Consider the following 22,500-nt stretch of genomic DNA (forward strand, 5'->3'; position numbering starts at 1 on the left):
TGGACTCTACGGGATTAACTCTCCTTTAAGATTAGGTTTAGCAGACAAATGTTTTATTGTTTCAGTGGGAATAAACCCTAAAAAACTAAAACCCACCCTTACTTTCTGCATTTTGCAAGTTCTCGTAGGTCTAACAGCTGCAGATTTGCCTTATCCCTATCCTTGCCTTTTCCATTACCTTATCCTTAATTTAACTACAGCAATAGTCAGTCATTAATAATAATAAAACATTCCTGGGTAGTCTTAATTAAATAGAGCAGGAAAAGTTTAAACTAAGTTAGTTTCAACAGTCTGATTTCACTTGATGCATGAATCTGCAGAATTTGTTTGGGTTGCTTTGTATTAAGTGTCTTGCCTATGAATAGACTTTAAAAGGACACTGTCCTCCAACAGAAAAAAATCCCATAGCATGAGTCTAAAAGACGCTTATGCTGTAGTTAAATTAAGGATAAGGTAATGGAAAAGGCAAGGATAGGGATAAGGCAAATCTGCAGCTGTTAGACCTACAAGAACTTGCAAAATGCAGAAAGTAAGGGTGGGTTTTAGTTTTTTAGGGTTTTTTCCCCCTGAAACAATAAAACATTTGTCTGCTAAACCTAATCTTAAAGGAGAGTTAATCCCGTAGAGTCCACGAGGTAGCTGCTACAACCTACCTATGGTGCCACTTACGTGGTTGCATCAGTTCTAAGATATACCCCAGAGGTCATCTTAGAGGCTCATCTACTTGGCAATATGGCGAGGCCCAGCCGAAAGTGGTCCATCCTCAAATGTCAGAGTGAAAAAGGACTATTCTCCTGCTTGGTTGGTTTCACGTTTACAATGTGAATTGGCTTCTGCAGCATGTATTGACCATATATGAGCAGGCAATGAGATCGGCCCTTCTAGTGGTATTAGGTGCACAGAGTTTAACTCCACCTTTCCCCCTCCTTTTTTTCCTGTAAAAGAGGCCTACAGAGCTACCGGAAGGTTGCGGATTTATCACTGACCAGAAAATTCAAGTGTGTGTGATCAGGGTAGCTGGCCTTGCGCTACGCTAAATGGAAGACTAATGGGCAATAGGAGCAAGCCTGACAGGCTCTGAGGAGCCCTGCTCTCTCTCCCTCCACCTGTCATCCATCACATTTCCAGCTGATACTGAAAGATACTTGTCCCACATTGGCAAAGGGAGCAGACAAAGGAGGGGTGCAGCTGGCTTTAAACGGAGAGTTTGAGCAGATTAGTTTTATATTTACTAAACACATTAAATGCAGAGAAATTGAGGCGTGTCTCAGGTAAAGCCAGCGAAAAGTCCAGGCTAACAAATGCAAAAAGGCCATGTTCATGGCGAAGGCTCAGCAGAATGGGAGAAACACAATGAACACATTTATTGAAGGGATGAAAAGTAAATAAAAAGGTACAATTAAATAAAACGCTAAGCAGTCTACCTTGAGGGGCTTGTACAAAATACACACTTTTTACTACACTTATAAATATACCAGTGGTCAGTCTTCTGCTGTGTAAAGGAGGGCTGAGAACCAGCTCTGCTTATTAATGGAGGAAACAATAGCTTCCTATAACATCTAATTCAACAGTAGTCTTGTTTTTTTAATAGATCAGAAGCTATAAATACACACATTATCAGTGGTCCATTTCTCTTCCATATCAGGCTGGCTGCTCTCTTTCATTGGCTGTGCACAGATTGGGAACGCTGACTGTCAGCTTTTTTCATATCAGAATAATAAAAATTCAGTGGGGTTCAGAGCACAGTGGTGCCATTTAAACAACCTCCCTAAAAGCGTTTGTGTGCTGAAATGTGGAAAGAAAGCGGAGATAAACTGTGTAAAAGGAACTGAAAACTTGCTGTTAACAGCCAACTTCTGGTTAAAAATACTTTCTAAATTTGTTGAATATCAAGCCAAGTTTTGCCTTAAGATTAATATGTTTCAATGTAAGTGCTCATGTTCATATGTAAATACTGGAAATTCTGTTTTTTCAGTTAGTATATGGACAAGGTAGACATGTACCGATGACCCTTATCTCATTAGAATAATATTTTTTTTTCTATTATTATTATTTAGGAAGGTCAACGTTCTGCCTAGCTCACCCTACATGAATTAAAGGAATGTTCTTTATTTCTTCTGGTGTTCTGTGCATCAAAGAAAACTTGCTTGATGTCTGTCCTATAATTTCTTTTACTACAACCATAATTTTTAGGAATATAAAATGCACATAACACACAACATGCTAATTCCCAACAAAATACATCAGATTGGCCACTGGAACAACGGGCCTTTATTCCTACAGGGGAATGAAATGGGAATGGGAATGAAAACTCACTGGGCATCAGGAGAATGGAAAGAGAATGAAAAAGTCAGATGTACTGGATGGGGTGAGCATATGCTTGTTGCCCACAGCTAACATGCTAATAACTACTTAAATAGAAAATTAAATGTCAATAAACTGTTTAGAACTGACGGTCTTTGTAAAGCGTTACCAACCACCAGCTTATCTAAAACCTCGTCCTGTTCAGGTCAATTTATTTCAAGTAGTAAATCCTATAGCCGGATTGTTAGAAATGCTAATCAGGTCATGCTAATGTGCTTGTGTAGAGTTTTACGAGTCATCTTTGACCACTAAAGGTACTTTTCATGACCATTCTGCACCGCCGGGCTCACATTTTTCCACTGGCAGCAGAGATGACCTCAGCTGTTCTTGTGGAGAAATAAACTGTCATGGACATTCAAAGCGTGGAGAGGCAGCGTCAAGAGCTCTTTGGGGTTTCACGCTTAAGGACAGGTACTCCATACAGTCGTGGTTTGATCTCCTTATTTCTATCTAAATATCTATTCGATCACATATATTTAACATTGTAACTAGTTTTTATCATGCATGTATTTGATAAAGGAACACAGACAAAAATTCAACCTCTTCAGAGAAATTAAGGGTCTGTCTTTTCTGTTTGGGACACCCCCCCTGCCCCCTTCCCCCACAGAGAAGTTATTACAACCCCAACAAAAGCCAATGAAATGGCTTTTGAAAGTCCTTTTATATCAGCTCAGAATAGAGTTCTTATAAAACAGATGTCACCTTGAGGGTAAAGAAAAGAGATTATGGATTTTTTTTTTTTTTTCATTCAAATACAGTAGGTGTCCTTTACTGTGTCATCAAAAGGCTCTGGGCAAAACGAGTCCTTGGATTGAATGATAATAATTATAAAAGGGCAATGTAATGTTTACTGTGCCTTTATGAAAATTAATTAAAAAAATACCTGTTGATTGCAAAGAAAGTTGCGCGTTATGTGGAGTAGATGAACTTTGATGTGCCCCAAAAGTTGATATTTGTCACTCTGATGTTCCATTGGTGTAAATATCTGTCAAAACAATTATTTCAGCCAAATTTTAACATCCCAAAAGATTTTTTTAAATGTTCAATTGCTGGCTAATTATTTATGCAAGCTTTACATTAAACATGCTGATATTGAGGGATATCAAAGGTTTTCTATTCAATCAGCTGAAAGCAGAGATTAGATTAGAAAAACAAGACGGAGCCCATCAGTTGGTGTTTAAATACATCCCATACATGTCCCACACATTTACCTAACAGCTACCTCTTGCAGCAGTTGAGTTTCCTGCATGTGTAAAGAAATATCTTTCTCCCCTGCCTCTTTCCATTTTTCAGTGTATCATCTCATACAGCAGTGGGTCTTGACATTTTTGTGTGCTATAACTGTTAAAATGCAAATTACACAGGATTCAGCTTTCCTGTGCTGTTGGCAATTTACAGTGTGACGTCCCCATCTCCGTGCAGACATTAGTGTCAGCTACATCCATCCTCCTGAGCCTTGGTTAAATGCCACTCAATATTTTTGCAGGGGCTGCAGCACTCCTCTCATACTGCAGAACATGTGCTAGCATGATTGCATTGAACTTCTTATCTTGGCTTTCTATGGTTCAAGTCCGTAGCATTATGTCTTCAAGAGCAATGGTGATGGTGCTCATTCACAAGAAGGGCGTTGGTTGCTGTGTTGCAACTAATATGTTTGTTACACGGATATGTGGAATATAAGAGCAAACATGGTGATGTTTGCTCTTGGCAAATACTTGGATTGAATCAGTTCCCAGGAGAAAAGTCTCTCCGATGTCCTGATGTGATGTGTACAAGACTGCAAATGCAAACTGTAAAAATCTAGTTTACTGATTGAATCCCACCTACAGCAAAGACACGGGCTCTTTGTCAACAAATGGTATTAATTGTCACAATCTCATTAGCTCACAGTGTATGCAGAGTAAACAACTGTAACAAGGTGAAATGAAGCATCCTGCAAATAATGCACCTTTAATAAAAGGGAACTCATGTGTGTTTATGGATGTATTTAAACACATCGTTAAACTGAGGTCAAGGTTGCCACAGGCAACTTATGGAAATGATTATCTGTGGTGTCTATATTTTTTTTTAAAACTATCAACGATAGAAAATGAAATGCTGAATGTTTCTTTTCATTCCGCAGACTCCCTCGTGGTGCTGATGTATCTAAAAAAAAATCAACTTCCAAAAAAGTCAGCTTCAACACTGTAGAGGGGCATAAATCATCTTCTACACTGTATATAATCTATAGACACGTGTCAATTGATAAGTAACCATAAAATTGGCACACTAATTGGCCCTTTTAGTGCGCATTGACTATTGCATTCACAAAGTCTTGGAATGGCTCAAGCGTTAATTATTTTGGCTGCAGGCAGCTGGTACGCCACCTGTCTTTGTCCTCTGTTATCTGCTCACCTATAGATCCCATCTTAATCATTGCTTCTGTATGTAAGATGAATTATTCATATAATCTTTTGTCTGTTTACAAAAGAGATTCATGTTTGGTGATGTGAGATGATGACAATAGGTCATGTCATGGGCATGAAAAATATTTAGGTTGGATGGTTGAAGTGTAATTAAAATATCATTTGATTTGTTCCTCCTTTTTAAGAGCTTTACTAACCTTATTTGCCCCTTTTCTTTTGCGTAATTTGATATATTATTAATTTATATTTGATTTGGACAGGTAGAGTCTTGTAAAATTGACTGTATTGTAAATATTCTCTGAGCACTAAATGTTGGCTATGTATGTCTGCGGCAACAAACTGCCATATATGCTTCCAGATTTAGGTTTTTCTTCATAATGTCAACCTCTTCAGAGAAGAGTCTTGTGTCTTGCTAAGGGACTCCTGCAGCCCTGATGGCCCGGTTCATCCGCACCACACCCTGTTGTCTTAACTACTATAAATACCTCATCTCAACTCAGAGCTTATGTTCCATCGGAGCTTCGCTAGCTTATCTTTTCACCCGGCGGATCTTTGCTAGCTTCTTAGCTTCCTCTCAAAAGGGAAAACTGGAAAGCAAACACTGCCTCATTGTAGGTGTTACACATAATTTCTCAGGGGTACAGTAACCATTTGGCCCATTTCCCTTCCCGTTTTTTCCAGCGTAATACAGTCAGAAGCACAGGAGGAAAACCTCTCTCTGACAAAGGAAGTACTACTGCATCTAGGAGGACCAAATTATTGGCTTTCGTCCGTGGATCTGAAAGACGAGTTCCATTTACCCTTTCACGGACGATTCTGTCTTCAGGGCGTGTGCAACGAATAGCGTTGTTGCCCTGCTCAGTCGCTGGGGCATACGCTTGGCTACGTATTTGGACAATTGGCTCCTGCACAGTCAGAACAGGAAGCCAAGGTTCACATGCACATTGTCACAAAACACCTAATAGACTTAGACCTTGTGATACATTCACTGAAGTACTTACCCCCTCCTTCCAGCACAGCACAGTATATACTTTGTCTTACTGATGGTGACTTATGTCAAAGAGACCCAGAGGTCCCAGATGCCAACCTGCTGTCCAAGGGTGGTATGTGGCCAATGGATGCTATACTTGCAGGTCATGGAGCAGATATGGGCACGCTGCAGCTGCTCCGGGATAGATCTGTTTGCCCAATGTGTGCTCTTGCACTCTGAATGCTCCCCTGGGTGAAGACACACTAGCCACACAAGCTACTCTACCCCCAATCTCCCCAGCGTAAGGTCAGACAACCACCAGCTGATTCTGATAGCTCCACACTGGCCAGCATTGCAATGCTGGCAGAGACATTTTTTGGATGCGGCTAGCCTTGGCAGCTACTGGTGCGCAGGGACTTTCTCTCGCAGGGGGGTGGGATGCCGTTCTACCCGCACCTGGTCATTTATGAGTTGCCTGTGCAGGCTTCTCCCAGTCTCCAGACTCTCACCTCCGTGGGATTTATTGGTAGTTCTGGAGGGACGTAAGGGCAAGTCTCCGACACCTGTCCCTTAAGACTGTGCTGTTACTGGCTTTCGCATCTGCATAGAATAGTCTTTGTCCTGCACGATCTCAGTTGACCCCGGGGACACGTCTGAAGTCCAACCTGGTCTTTGGACCTAAGGCGGTGGATCCATGTTCCACGAATGAACTCTCAGTATTCACCGCTTCTCCTGGAGGGCAGCGAATGCAAATGATGCATCCGGTTGGAGCCATATGCTCTTAAGTGGACAGAGGGCATCAGGAGGAGCATTTAGGACTTTGTCTTCTGGGCTCAACCCAAAAGGGACAGCCAGTCACAAAGCAGTGCTTTGCCCACTTGGTGGTGGGGCTATAGCTTTGGCGTATATGAGCAGGAGTCTGAAGCCACCGGTGAGTACCCATGTATGGCGGTATTTAGGGTGTGTCTTCGGATCATTTGTTAAGCAGTGACTTTTGTGTGGTTCTACATGCTTGACGTTTCAGGGCCGTGCATGGGTAGTGCGGTCCTATAGAGTCCAAACTGGAATCAGATCACCCTCCCCACTGGAGTAGTGGGACACCTCAGTTCTATTATTCTATAAACTGTGCTTATGTTAGATAACCAAATGCTCTCTTACTTAATGGAAAATTCAATAGAAACTCCCAACATATGACACAATCTTAGTTAATAATCGGCTTAATTCGGCACAAGCGAGCATTAAATCTCATATTAAATACTGACAAGGAAAATGTTCAAGTTCAGACAGATCTATCCAACAAAGGTTTCTTGAGTTAACTGTCATTGATTTTTATTTTCACCTGACAGGCCTCTGTCACTCCACTGGGTCATGGTTTCCTCTTTCCTCCTCTCCTCTCCTCTCCTCTCCTCTACCCCTCTCCTCTCCTCTCTTCTCCTCTCCTCTCCTCTCCTCTACCCCTCTCCTCTCCTCCCCTCTCCTCTATCTCTCCTCCCCCTTCTCCCCCATCTCTACCTAGCCGGCCATCAGCAGGAGGGTCCCCCTACATGAGCCTGGTCCTGCTCAAGGTTTCTTCCTGTTAAAGGGGAGTTTTTCCTTGCCACTGTTGCTTGTCTGGGGTTAGTCCCTGGGATTCTGGAAAGCGCCTTGAAAATATTCTCATTGTAAAAGATGCTATATAAATAAAAATTGATTGATTGATTTTCTTATTATTTTCCTCTCAAATTTTAATTTGATGCTTGTTAAAAATCGTGACTGTATATTGATCTCTTTTCTAAAGATCAATACACAGACTTTCAAGCAGTGTTGAATCCATATTTGTGTTATGTTGTGAACTGAGTGTTAAGGTCAACCTATTTGTTCACTCCTGGATATCAACACAAGATTCCACCTTATTTATTCAAATATTTCTGAAAACAATTGTCTGCTGGCAGCAGAGATCCAGATCACACTGTTAACAATGAGCTGAGCCATTCTGAATATTCCCGTGGGGATAAACAGCAGGGGTACATGTCGATTATCTGTGGGAAAGATAACGTATAGCAGACGCCGTTCATGTAAAAAAGCCCATATGTGCTTTTTTAAAGTTAAACTTTTGAAAAGACTTCGGACAAGCCTTTAGTGTAGGTGTGGGTTATTATAAACACCACTAATTTTAGAATAAAATGGCTTCATTGCAAGGAGGTTGTGGGTTTATTTCCTTTTTAGGTGCCGCTGAAGTGAATTCCCTCCCACTGCGAAAAACATATGCATGAGGTTGATTGTCGACTTCAATGGATTTGTGTATGTGTGTGTGTGTGTGTGTGTGTTTATACAGTGGGATGGATGGATGTATGTATGTTTGGATGGATGGATGGATGGATGGATGAATGGATGGATGGATGGATGGATGGATGGATGGATGGATGGATGGACGGACGGACGGACGGACGGACGGACGGATGGCTGGTGCTTTCACAGAAAACAGTCCACGTGCAGACACATCTGCAGTGGAAATTTTGATGATCACATATATATTTTCATGTAGGTTAGCCATAAATGTATCCCACCCTGGTCTGTATGGATCTGTCCTGTTCATTCTGAGCTGCTGAGTCAGCATTTGTGCTTTGCCGGAAGGTTGTAGTAGAATGAACTCCGTGGCTGTGGCCCTGACAGGTGTGTCTATCAAACGTCCTTTATTCAAAGAGCACTTGGGCAAGACAAGGACACAGCCTCAGCTTTGATACAGAGCTACCTGACAGGCTACGTCACCTGTCACTCACACTGCAGTAACGCATTGTAAAGTGTGCCGGCCAAGGCCAAGTAGGGATGATTAATACTGAGAGAGACCTTTAGGTCCTTTCGTGACATTTACCACATCGTCCTCTAATTCGTTTGTGTGCTTTTGATTTGTCAGCATGTACAGAATATACCACTAGATATCATTAAATTAAAATAGAACAGTAACAGCCTGCTTTTATAAATGGCCTATATGATTGTTGTTGGTTTTTTTAGGGCAGTCTAGCACTTATATTTATGTGAGAATTTTATTTTCATGTGTATTATTCAAAAGTATTAGTAGCCTATATTTCTTGGGGCTTTGGGGAGGAGGTGTGAGCATTCTTTTCAGGATTTCAGCAAGCTGCTATTTCATTTGCATTCTGCTGGTGATTTATATGGGTACATGTCCTCAAAGGATATAGTAGGAAAAACAACAAAAAAAGGGCAACTCTGCCATAAAACTTTAACTGGAGGTTACAGCAACATATACTCACATAAAATGCGACTTCTTGACTTTATGTAACATCTTCTAAATTTTGAGTGAGTCATTTACACCTGAGAAAGAGTCCAAAAATGGCCATTGTCAAGTCAAGTCCAAGTCAAGTTTAGATGAAAAGAGCTGAGTTTGATTTAGTGGAAAAAAACTAAATGTAGGGATGCATCTGGACATTATTTGACTTGAGAAGTGCACGTGCAGTTAGCACTTGAACTTTACGACAAAGGCACAATAGCTATCCATAACCGAGACCAAATTTGCTTCAGTGGTCCACACTGTCTGGCAGGATCTATTGGCTTTCTTTGTGGTACTTGAGACTTGCTGCAGAGAGATTATCCAACAGAATAGGAGGTGGCAAAGAAACATATGAGCTGCAGTAGCATGTAGAAAGAGGGGATACATCACAATTCAAATGCCAACATTCGTCTACCAACGTATTCATCTCAATCTGCCCACTCTGGCGTATATAGCTAACATGTGCTGTCCCTCTGATGTGTTAAAGTCTGATCTTATCTATCTGTCTCTCTGAAGGAGAGCATTAACCTCTCTGGACGGAACAGCATTACTGTCTGAGCACCATCTTGTAGGCCTTTCCTTCTCTAGAAACTCTTTTGTTACACATCGTCCCTGCCACTTTTCACCATGCTGTCCAACCTGCTTTCACCCACTCCATCACATCTTTTTCATACTCTATTATTGTGTACTATTGAACCCCCCCCCCCCCCCCCCCCCCCTTCACAGCTTAAAACCCTCCACCTTCTTTATTTTGACTTTTTGCAAGCTCACTGTACCTCTCCTCATTTACACACATGTTCTATCCTGTTCTGACTAACCTTCATTCCTCTCCTTTACAGGGCTAATTTCCTCCTCTCTAGGTTCTCCTCAACCTGCTCACTGCTCTCAATTCCGATTATTATGTCACCGACAAACATCATAGTCCATGGAGTTTCCTGTCTAACCTCATCTGTCAGTCTGTCCATCATCATCACAATCAAGATGGCACTCAGAGCTCATCCTTGATGGACTTCTACTTCCACCTTGAACTTCTCTCTCACACCCGCTGCACGCCTCATCATTGTCCGACAGCTCTTGTACATTCAATTCAATTCAATGTTTTTTATGGGCTTTGGGCAATTAAAAATTCAAAACACAGGCAGGCCATTATTCACGTTGCCACAAGAGTGTCCAACAGTTTATAGGTGTGTGTGTCCTGGGTGGGCTTAGGCAGACTGAATGGAGGGGTGCAGCATGGGGAGGTAGGTGGGTATTGAAGTAAGTTAAGGAGCTGAATGGTCATCAAGACAAAGGTCATTTTCCTCTGTGTCCTGCAGCATAGATATCATAACAGGCGTCTCGACAGCCACTCGAGCTCTGGGAACAGTGCGGGAGGGGTCCTGAAGAATCCTGCATGCTGTGTTAAGGGTCTGCTGTTCAGGGATGAAAGCCCTTTGATTGGTAGTCAAATAATTTGATACCAGATTTTCACTGGTGTCTGCAGCAGAGTTCTCTACTGCAGGCCGATGACATTGTACCAGCAGATGATGGAAAAAGTAAGGAGACTTCCAATTAAGGTTCAATAGAGAGTCCAGGGGATTTCCTTGCTGATCCCAAAGCTGTTCAGTTTCCTCAGGAGATACTGCTGCTGCTGACATTTCCGTAGGGTATCCTTGCTGTTGGAGGTGAACTTTAGATTACTGTCGAAGGTTGTGCCCAGGTACATATACTCCTCCAGCATCTCCACAGCCTGCCTGTGGATTGTGCAGACACATCCTTCAGTCAGCTCCATCTGCTTACTGGAAAAGGTTAACATCGTCTCCTTGGTCTTCTTTCTTGTCAGCTCCAGAGAAGCATCATCACGCCACTGCCACTAAGCTGTGGTGGAGTGAGGTGCCAGACAGCAGACATCCACGTACTTCACAAGATGGTAGTCTGGATGGTTGATCCTGCAGTCATCCGTGTTCAGAATGAACAGCAGAGATGACAGAACACATCCTTGAGGGGAGCCCAGAGAGGTGAAGGAGGGATCTACCACAATATGGAGAGGGTTGATGAGTAACCTTAATACTGTAGTGCTTCATCACCCTCTGCATAGCCTTCATTGGGAGTTAGGTGAGAGCCATGGGCCTGAGTTTATTCAGGGTCTTAACCAAGGTCTTCTTCAGGATGGGGCTCACAGTGGAGTGCTTCCAAAGCTGGGGGACTGTGCTGGGGTTCATTGACTATGTTGGTGTCCACATGTCCTGGACCACTCTGGACACTTATCTCCTATTCCAAACCTCCTCATACAATACCACAGTTTTTATGTTTATTTTATGTTTTTTCTGGATGTACAGAGGCACAATGCAGCTCTGACCCTCTCTGCAGTTCTTCATCAACTACATCAGAGCAAATACAGCATCTGTAGTCCTCTTGCTTGGTATAGAACCATACTGCTGTACATGAATGTTCACTTCTGCCCTTAGTTTAGCTTTCACTACTCTTTGCTACGACTTCACCGTATGGCTCAACTTTATTCTCATGAAGTTGCTACATCTCTTCAGTTCTCTCCAACGTGTCATTCCGACCTGTCTCCATCTTCCCTTCAGCTGTAGTTATCCTGTTATCTGGAAGCTCCTCTTGACCACCCAAAGCCTGTCCTAACTCTTTCCTGAAAATCACTACTGACTTCCACCATTTTTTCTTCCACTCTGTCTTTGACATTTTCATCTTCCTCACCACCAAAGTATACATATTCATATACACCACAAATCTCTCCTGTCTGGCTCCACTCTCACCTGTCACTACTGTACAAATTCTGCTCTTGCATTAGTTGAATGGTAGTTTAATACCTCAAATTGAAAAAAAACACTTCCAAAAAGAAAAATGATGCTGCCTAAATAATGGAGAGAATTTCACTGTTTGTGTCATGAGCCTAACAAAACACACACACAACAGTACACCAGTCATGAAAATATGCATCATGTGAAATTGAAAATGCTCAAGTTTGTACTTTACAGCAAGGGAATATTTATTCCTAAAAACAGCAATAAATGGGGATATGTTTGACATTATCTGAGCCCACATATAGAGCTGGAGCCCTTGCAGCTTGTCAGAGGGCACCATTTGAAAAGAATAAACTGTCACTGTTACACTAAATTCTGATAAAAGCTTCATACTCAGTGAACCACAAGTTGCCACTTTTTCAATAATGTAAGTGTGAATTTTGCAGATAAAATCCAGACTTTATGAACTGGGCTTTTACGATGTGCTCCATTAGGCTGTTAGTGGATCTCTTTGGTTTTGCATGATTTGAAATGTTGCGTCATTACATTACCGACGAGTGTCGATGTCTAATCCCATTGCCGTGTGATTACAAACTAGGTGCTAGAAGAGCCACTTAGAGAAGAAACAGGGAATCCATGCTTTATATGAAGCAGCTCTAATTCTATTGACATTACTCGTGGGCTTTTATGGATTTTACCCAGTGAGCCTGCAAATTAAATATTTTAAAGCTTATCAAGTCCTTCCAACTGAAGAGAAAAGCGGCAATTTCCATTTTGTTGGGTTTGGTATAAGGAGAAATTTGTGCTGTTCAAATGTTGCAGATACAAATCTATTTTTCAGGTTTGTACAGGTCTCTCACCTGGGCTATAACCGCTTACAGCCCCCATCATGAACATCATGAACAACCATTGTCTATACATATCATGTTCCACTTTAGAGTCCGGCACTGTGTTTATATGAAATGATATTGCATCATTTCATGAAGTCTCTGAGGTTCTTATTGTTTTATCTCCCGGTGTGTTGATCTCTGTGTGAAGCATGTGCCCATCCTTTCTGCTGCTGCGCCTGGAAAGGTCAGTGAGCCATAGATGCAGTTGTGTCGATCCAATGAGCACCAGAGGCTGACAACTAATTTTCATCAAAGCAGCTGTGGGAGAGGCCGAGACATGTGGGCATCTCAAAGTGATGCATCTTGCTTCTCTGAAGATTCTCTGCTGCTTATCTCTCGGGCTTACTGGGTGGTGATATGGACTTGCTCAGATCCATAAGCTGTGTAGCAACAGTGAGATATTCCATTTGTTATAGACCCTGATGATGTGCATCCACCAGAAATGATTTCTTTCCTTTCATTCATTGCATTTGTCCCATTCCCCAGTATTCCAAACATGGTTTTTCCATTCGACTCTTTTAAGTCCATCAATTAGAAGCAACTTTGTGAGCGTTAAAGTAAAGCGTTCCTGGGAGTGATTTACTGCAGTGGACTGTTTCATTACTTCATGGTGCGTGTCTTCCTGTTCCCCCTGCAAATATGTATGTTTGACATTCATGTTTTCCTTGGCATTCGCAGATGGATATGGGTGCCGATCAAATATTCCCTTTACACGTGTTAGCTGCCTATTAGCCAGATACATCCGCATATGTTCGCAGTATCCTGTGCTACAACACAAAGCAAATCTTTTAGCTGCTCCCAGCGTCTCCATGGAAGGGGGGAAGCAAGCATCCTGGGAATGAGTAAAAGACGACTGGGCTAATCCTTGGGCTCTATAGGAAGTTTGAAAAGCCAACATGTTGAATGTAAAAGTGTCATCTTTGAAAGATCACTTTTTTCAATGGAAACTGCGGCATACATTTTAGAAAAGATGATTAGGACAGAAGTACTTTAGACTAGTGTCAAACTGTTAATACCTTCACTTTTACCTGTGTGATGAAACTACTGTGTGTCACGGCCCCTGTCTAATGTGTGCATATTGCATGAACTTCAGGGGCAACAGGAAGGAAAGTTCTCAGGCTACAAGGAACTGGACATCTCTATGAGTTTGCTGTCCAGCATCCGATTTCTAAGAAATGAAGAAAACAGTCAACAAAGCCCCCTCTCAGCGCCAGGATTCAAATGATGACCCACGGGTCAGAAACCACCCAAATCTAAAATGATGACAGAAATCTCACCCCCTTTGGGTCAAATGTAAACAAGCCTATTGTCATATTTTGGATGGTTGATAATTTTTAATACTGAAATACTGCCTCGTTAACCCTATTACATATTGTGCAGTTCACAGAATGCTTGCAAACATTCTGGCACATGTCAGGAATAGCAATGATGCATTCTGAACATGTTCAAGAAAGGAATGCCAGAGATCTCTTTGGCCTTTAGGAGTGAGACCATGCTGCTCAGTACAAAACCAGACAGTATTCTCTGCTAGTCAGAAGTCTTCCTTGTTCACAATAAATAAGTCATTAAATAGACAACCCATAGTTGAATAAAACAAAGCTGTTCTGATATTTTAATATATTTCAATATATACTATTTAAAATACATTTCCGCATTTTTGGCTTTCAGTTTCTTTTCTTCCCCCTACCTGCATGTTTTTCCCTCCGTGATGTGCCTTTGTAATTTGAGAAAATCCAATTAGGTGTACAGACAGAACACGAAAACACAGGATAACGATCATGAACTGGGAATTCAGGGCTCCCTGCTCACGCTGGGTCTACGCTGAAGGGGGAAGAATTGGCAGACATTTAAAAATGTTTTACATCCCTTTCATTGTCACTCAGCACAACAATGTGCTCTTTTGTAATCTCCACAGTGCATTTTAATAAAGTGGCTCCTAGCAGGAGGGGAAAAGGCACTGTTGCTGGAGATTGGACAGGTTACTTGTGACTAACTGCTCCCCCACTGACATGGAGGCAAATGAGAAATCAGTGTCTCAAAACCTGCACACACTCCTACCTGCAGTCACTTTTGTGGAAGATAAAGTCTAGAATATGGCTTTGTCCTTTATACGCTGTCATCTGCTGTCTTACCGGGATTTTTCTTGATATTTGAAATGTGAAAAATGAGAACAAAATTTAGGATGGACATAGCTACAATATCAAATTTAAGTGATCATAATGATTAAAGCTCTGTGTTTATTGGAATTTGCATTAAGCATCAAGGAAATCAATTGAGATTAGCTACATGTTTTTTTTAACTCTATTTTATTTTAGAATTCCTCCTTATGGTGAATGATTCAAATGGCCAGTGCTGATTTAAGCAGGCATTCCACTCTGTGCCTGCTCACACATTTGATCAGTGACTTTTTGTCTTGTTTTGCTTTTGGGGGCGTCATCGGCGATCAGAACATTCCTGCTGCAATGATCTCACTGTCGTCATTGTGATGGGACCTTTAAGATAAAACAAGGAACAGAATGAATGGAAACCAAAACTGAATTACACAGACCTGAAAGAACACTTGTATTCTGGTCATATTTCTACTTTCTGATGTTATTCAGAGTTCATTTCTGAGATCCTGAACTCTCTGATTGTCCTCCTTGACAGTGAAAACGGTCTGAGACTGTTGCTCAGTGATAATGTCTGACAGCACGATGCCTGCATAGACTGTAAGATGAAGCGCAAACACATCGACACAAAGAAAGTCCCAAATAAAACTTTTTAAGCTCGTTGTTTAATGGAAGAACAACACAAGTCTATTTTGATGTGTCACTTTGGGATTGGTCTGTGGGCGTTTGGCCTAATTTATTTTTTACTTTCCAGTGATTTGTGCATAAAAAATCCACACTTGAGTCAACTGTTTTCTCTGAAGCAGCAGATCAGCCCTGCATGTGTTATCGTGCTGCTCCATTAGCCGTCAACAACAATCGATGTATAATGTACTGTCCTCTTCCCACAAATAGCCCTTTCTGTCCTGCTTTTGTGCCAATGAGCAGCTGGATTCCCTGATCATGTAGGTGGGATGACACAATACAATAGAAAAAAAGGTTTCCTTGAGGAGCTATTGATGCTAGATGATCCTCTGAGGAGTCAGGAAAGAAAAATAATTAGAATAGTTCATCAACCTCTGTGGTGTATGGAAACAAAGCCACAGAGACATCAGGAGTAAAGGTTGGGTTCAGTACACAGACCACTGGCTGGGGATCCCATTATCACCTAGCCACAACCTTATTGAATTGCTCCCAGAAATGTTTATTTCCTTCGCTGCCCCGCTGAGAAGTTGCTCTCGTCTATATATCATCGCTGTTTACTCAGGGAGCCCCAGAGGAGCCCACAACAGCATGAGTTTAGGTGGTTGCAGGAGCTCCATTCACTGTAACGTCATTCATTTATTCACCTTTTTTTAAATCCAAAGATGAGTTTTAAGGACACAAATGTGTTCTGACTGCATCTCTGAAACTTTGCTTTTACTTGGGCAGAATGTTTAAGTACTATTCAGCCTGTGCATTTTTCCTATTTAAGTTGTAGAAGATGACTTTTAACAGGGGAAAATACATTTCACCAGGGTGAATGCAACAGTGGTGGCACTATTAAATGCTCATCCATTTGCTCATTTTATCTTGTTTTCCATCACTGCTTCTGCCCTAACCGTTTTTACGTACTCTATCAGAGGGCCTCTCATTCAATTTGGATCAGCGATGTTGATTGTGGAGAACATCAGTCCTTTCTTGTGCTTCTGCAGCTGCAGACGTGCTTGATGGCTGTAGAAACAGCATAATGATTGTGAGGCTGCATCAGAACAAGTTCATCTCTTTTACCCACATTGTTTAACATGTCTCAGGCTGCTGCACAATTGATTAAGAGGAATAATTACACATGAGCATACAGCCTTAACTTCTGTCTGATTTTACATGAATGACGTGAAAGAGACACGTCAAAGAGACACTATTGTTTGACCTCCACTTTACATGGAGGACACCTGCTGGTTGGTTCCCAAGACAACCTGACCAGTTAGTCAATAAAAAGACCGTCCGATAATGTCTGCTTCTCCTTTGGGAACTGACTGTATTTAAAACGTTCTAAGGTCCCACTGAAGTTCCTGACAGCTGAAGTGTAAAAACATACAAGGCCACTATCTCCACTAGAACAACAGTTACAGTAAGGATGGCGCGTGTGTTAGTTCCAGTCCCACCACGGTACAAACTGGGAAACTGAAGGATGAAGGCAAGACAATTGCGTCTCAATAGCTGGGAGTCACAAGTGTGGCTGCACATAATATTATGACTTTTTTTTTTTTCTTTTAGAATCTATTGCACAATTCATGTGTGTTTGTCAGGCTGAATTGGTGAAAGCTCCTCTAACATGACAGTAACTGTAATTGTATACAGGATAATCAAGCACTGTGGGTTCAGTATTTATGTTGTATTGAAGTCTGTCTCTCTTTGACACAAGTCTCGAGTGAATTGCCCTTTAATATAATTCATTTTATAGAAAACATGTATTTCCAGAGGTCATTTGGCATAATGATGCAACCACACAAACACAATCCAGAAAAAGTACCTGCTGAAAGCAACTGTAAGCAGAGCATATATTAATATATAATCCAATATTTCCAATGTCAGTGTCAAGCACACGCTAATATATGTGACTGTGGAAGTGGTTCATGGAGACGTTTAAACAAGCGGCAGTTTGAACCTGCTTTGACTGAGACTGAGCGAACTGCAGAGATGGCATTCGGGATCTATAATAACGATCTCTAATTCTCACATCAGCTCCTCCAGGAACCGGCCAAATTTTGGGCATCAGGACACTTCCAACATTATTCTGAAATAGACATTCTTTTTTGAAAAAAGTGAATAAAAATAGCCAATACTTTTGGTTTTCTTTGCCTACAATGTGTCCTATTAAGAAGGCAAATTATTAAGTCTGAATCAGCGAAGGATTATGTGTAATTAAAAATGTTCACGCCCACAAAAACAACAGTGATAGATGTCTTTGGTTCTTTCTGTGTCTTGCCACATTATCAGCAGCATTTGAAGTGTTGTCCTTCATTCAACATATTTATTATGAACACACACAATATTAGAAAATATCTAAGCTTTCAAAACAGTCTGCAATTAAATTTAATTGGATTCGTTTAATATGATTCACCATACTGACCAAATACACATGGATTCCAAACAAAATAAATCTTTATCCTTATCCACAAGAAAAGTATCTGAACCATTTTGGAATTTCATGGGTTTTTTTTTTTTTAATTTGTCAATAACTGTGATCTAATATTGCATACATTTAATTTACTACAAAATTCTCATTCTCTTGTGGAAAAGGTATGTAAAACCTTATGTTAATAACCTAAAAAAACAAAGCTAATTCCCATCTTATGCGGTTATTAATTGCAAGCATTCACTTATTTTTTTATGCCTCCATTTGAATCTTGAACGATTCAAGATCCAATAAAGATAGAACGTCCAGATGTTGTCTTTTTAAAAAAAAAAATTTTCACAAACATTCCATTTTTCAATACCCCTGACTTAGAGAAAGGTCAAATCACATTTTACAACACATTAATGCATTAAACAATAAAAAAAAAGACTCAGATACCATTTCCAAATGCATGTTATTCACACACCTTTGCTTCCCAAGTACCAATCCTGCCGTTGTGGGAAAAGCACATTTCTTTTAAGACATGGACAAACCTGTACACGTCCAAAAACCACCTGCTCTCAGCATTACCAGCACTCTCCATCCCCTGGTGACAGTGTGTAATACGCCCAGAACAGCCCTGTGCTACAGCCGGTGTAGCCATGCAGCCCTCTCAATGGCCACTGTGGAAAACATGTTACCAGACCGGATGGTCCACGTGTGCCACATTACCTGTGGATTGAAATGGTGCTGAGGGAGCACTGCGAATTGCTTGCATCCCAATGATTACACGTGCTGCAAGAAGAGGGTGCCAGCAGCTGCTGAGCCTGGCTGGACTCATGACTGTCTGCTGCTCTACAGCTGTGCAGATGTGAGACATTTGTCTTTCCTGTCTGTTACCTGCACATCAAATTTAGCAGAGAATTGCGGAATGTTATTTACTGGTACGTCCTCATATTGCGCAGTGTGTGGCTGCAAGAGTAGATAAATAAAAACACGAGTTAATGGAGATACAATGGATGTACACACATTCATAGTTTGCGATTGTTGCAGTGGAGCACTCGTGTTAAAGTTGAGGAGGACCGAAGGTGTCGTGCTTGTATGTCGCACTGCTGTAGTGAACTGCTCCAAACATTTTAGGATTTATTTTTGCCATCAGATAAAACGTGTTCTTCATACACACACACTGCCATAATAATAAGTCAAAGGCTGTTGATTCTGTAGAAACTCAAAGCTCATCATCTGCCATAGTACCAGTTACTGCTCCATATGTAACCTTCTTCACAACATGATAAGACATCAAAGACGATGGATGAGTGGCGAGGGCAGATCTGTCCATTGGCATATGGACGGGCAATCACATATCGCATATGGAAATCCAGCTCTAAATTCAAGATGAAAGCAAGTGTCTATCTTTGGTCTAATCTGCCAGACTGCTATGGATTGGCTGAGTTTGAAGACGTGACCTTTTATAATTTAGTCATCTCTTCGATGCTGGAACTTTGCTGTCACCCTTAGACAACATTACGCTAAATCCATTTCATGTGCGCTGTCTTTCTGAGGTCTCTCCACCGTGAATATACTTCACAGTATTTAAGGAATATATTTTTTAAATGTTTTTTTCTCCCTCTTTTTCTAAGGCCACCTTCCTCTTTTGTATTCCAAGGCCATTGATGCTGTAATTTAGCCTCAGTCAAAAAGACCTTTTCATATAATGTCTTTTTCAGTGTGTGCTGCTATTACTGAGAGGTAAGAGTGGTGGCATAATGACACATCCCAGTGAGCTCTAATATTATGAAAAAAACAGCAAATCCATCATTTAATGACTCAGACGTATTTCTTCATTCAGTGAATTTGACTAAACTAGTACATTCTGTGTCAGATGTGAGTTTTGGAAATCACAGGTGTTTGATGGTCTTGGAGTGATGATTGAATGAGTTGCAGGAAGAAATGGACATGTTCAAAGGAAAACGGGTAGATTCTTCTCTTGGGGATCCGAACAGATGAGGCAGCTTTTGCAGACAAGACAATAAACCATCCGTTAAATGTGACAGTGGTAGAAAATAATAATCATTGACCAGCAGGCTCTCCTTCTGAAGACACATCTTATTATTTGTTTCTGTGCAGGGTGAAGCTGAAAGAAGGAATAACATTTCTGGGGGCTCGTCCCAGCAACCCCACCCAGTGGATCGTCAGCCAGGATGTGAGGAGCGAGGGCCATCGGGTGGTAACTCTCCACTGCCGCAGAAAGGAGTCCAGCTATGATCTGCAAAGGTCAGTTGATAATTAACTTTGCGTCAACGGAAAACAGGATGTTTTTAATGTGTTTCCTTCTGTCTCTTAGTCATTGCTGGTATTTTCCAATTTTAAGGGGAAGGTAGGAAGAAGGGGAAAATAGATATTATTATAATTATTATTGAGATCATTATTGAGTTTTAGGCAAACCTTAGCATCATTTAGTGAAGATTTTCAGTTGGTTTTAAATAAATTGGCAGGATCTGGAACATATTTCTATTTTAGATGCCACTGCCTTCATTTAAGCACCAAGACTGCATCTGTGTCTTCTCTGTTCTCTTCATTATCAGCTGCATTCTCCGGTTCTCCAGACTATTTTATGGTGGAAAAGAAATTGTTTGATGGCCTTCATCCTCCTCTGTGTTTCACTGCGATGCATGTGACACTGATGTCTGCTTTCCTGTCACAAACGACCCTGTCCTCACAGACACAAACGAGGTCGTGACTGGTTGATAGAACGGTTGCATTCACATCACACCGGCAATTACAGAAATATTTGCAACAAATTTTGCAGACCTTGTGTTTTTTTTATAATTACAGCTGCATTTATAAGGTTCAATAGTGTTTTAGTGCTCTTCACTGCTGCATCATCGTTTGAAGGATAATGTGAATGCAGAGCGAGCAGTTATTTACGAACATTGACATTAAGGTTATGCGATGCTTGGTGAGCCCACGATGGGGAGCGGACATTAATAGACTCTCTCACTCCTTCCCCTTCCTCCCCACTCGCTTCCTTTTTTTTTATTTGCATTTTTATGTTCTCTCTAGACATGGCATTAAAGTTGTTTTTGGACATTTCCGATCTGTTTTCACGTCTTTGTGCTAATCTGGCCGTCAGGAAAGTGATTTTCCAGCACTGGGGGGAAAGGTTGCTATGTTAATTAAGTGCTGATTGAAGGCCTTTGTGTAATTTAATGGGGTTTTTTTCTTCTTCATGGATCCAGAAGCGGTTTAATAGATGAAACTTTCTAGTGACAGGTGTAATTTTATGGATTAGAGGCAGATTTGGTGAAGGCTCAATTTATGGGAGCTTTAGCTTCTGTTCCACTTAAATTCTACATCACTCCCTTGAGAAGCCAGACACGTGGCATCGCTGCAACTTTATAATCAAAGTTAAGATGGAGTTGTTGAGCACTATATGAAACACATCAGTGGAGTAGACAGATCCAGGGATTTAATTACACACCCTGTTTGATCACTGCAAGCTTATAGTCTAACTGCAACACTGTGGCCCATGAAACTGCACCAGTATTCTTCAAGAAATGATTGTAAAACCGGAAGCTGAAGACGACTTTTCTGACAGTTGCTCAAATGACAACAGCCATACAGATTTATTGACTTCATTAATCTTTTCCTAAGTGGCATTTTCTTCCATCCTTCGCTTTATTCATGTAATAAATTCTGACAATGCCAGTCTTAAAAATAGGCTTTCACTTTTATGCAGGATGCCAAATGTTCTCTTCCTGATGCTCTTTTTGGTGCAGTTCTGTTTCATCTACATCCCTTTTACTTAAAAAAACAACAACAACAAAAAAACATAGTCTGTTATAATCTTGGCCGGAAATGAACAATCATGAGCTGAGCATGATAGATGTTGTGTTGCCTTGCAGCTCGCGAGAGCAAACAGCAATGTGAATGTATGGATTTAGATCTGTGGAGCCAGAATTCTCAGCAGCATTTCATTTATTTATTTTTTTCCCGTCACAAATTAAATAGAAAGGGAATTAGCGTGCTGCTCAAATGTTTTTCTCTGGGGAAAATGTTATTTCACGATCACTAAAACCCATGCCTGCAAACTGAAAAAGGGAGAAGGCTGGTCATCACCAATTATGCCAGCATAAATGTAATAGATTACGAATGTGCATGGTTCTTGGTGGAGCTCTAGCGCCTTGATCGGCATTAGAAAATGAGCTTTGGGCAAACTGAGGGAGCAGCACTTGGCAGCTGACTCCTCCCTCGCTCAGGAGCTGCTGTTGCCTTTCATGCTGGCATTTTCTTCCTGCTTTGTCTGTATTGTGACTCCCCACCCCCACCCCACACACACGCAGTCACATGTGCTAGCGTTGCTGTAGAAAATCATACTATATTGATTTACTAAGTGGAAGAGCCCGTAGAGGCGAGCATATTTAGTATAATCCCCAGTGTTTGGGCCATGTACGATGGACTGTTCCTTAATCCCCAAAGCTGTCAAAGCCACTTCACAGAGAAGACCAAAGACGCCCTGTGATGGTTACACAATGCACAATGCTTCAATTTTTTCTTGCGTCTTGTCCTCCCCAATCACACTCATTTCCATGGAGCTCATTTAGAATGGGATTAGACACAGCTATCTCATCTGTTGAGCTGACATTCTCTTTGCTTTCTTCTTCACCGCCAC

At 41.2% G+C, this 22,500-nt stretch overlaps 1 protein-coding gene across 2 annotated transcripts in view; it reads left to right on the forward strand.

Moving 5' to 3' along the window:
* Positions 1 to 22,500, forward strand: part of si:dkeyp-14d3.1 (transmembrane protein 132C) — a 133,779-nt gene that overhangs the window by 47,666 nt on the left and 63,613 nt on the right. For both annotated transcript variants that reach the window (XM_011615260.2, XM_029830113.1), the window contains exon 3: positions 19,956 to 20,102. In XM_011615260.2, the coding sequence (XP_011613562.2) occupies positions 19,956 to 20,102 (147 nt within the window). The remainder of the gene's footprint in view (positions 1 to 19,955; positions 20,103 to 22,500) is intronic.

This window comes from Takifugu rubripes, chromosome 21 (assembly GCF_901000725.2).
Source record: "Takifugu rubripes chromosome 21, fTakRub1.2, whole genome shotgun sequence".
Lineage (NCBI taxonomy): Eukaryota > Metazoa > Chordata > Actinopteri > Tetraodontiformes > Tetraodontidae > Takifugu > Takifugu rubripes.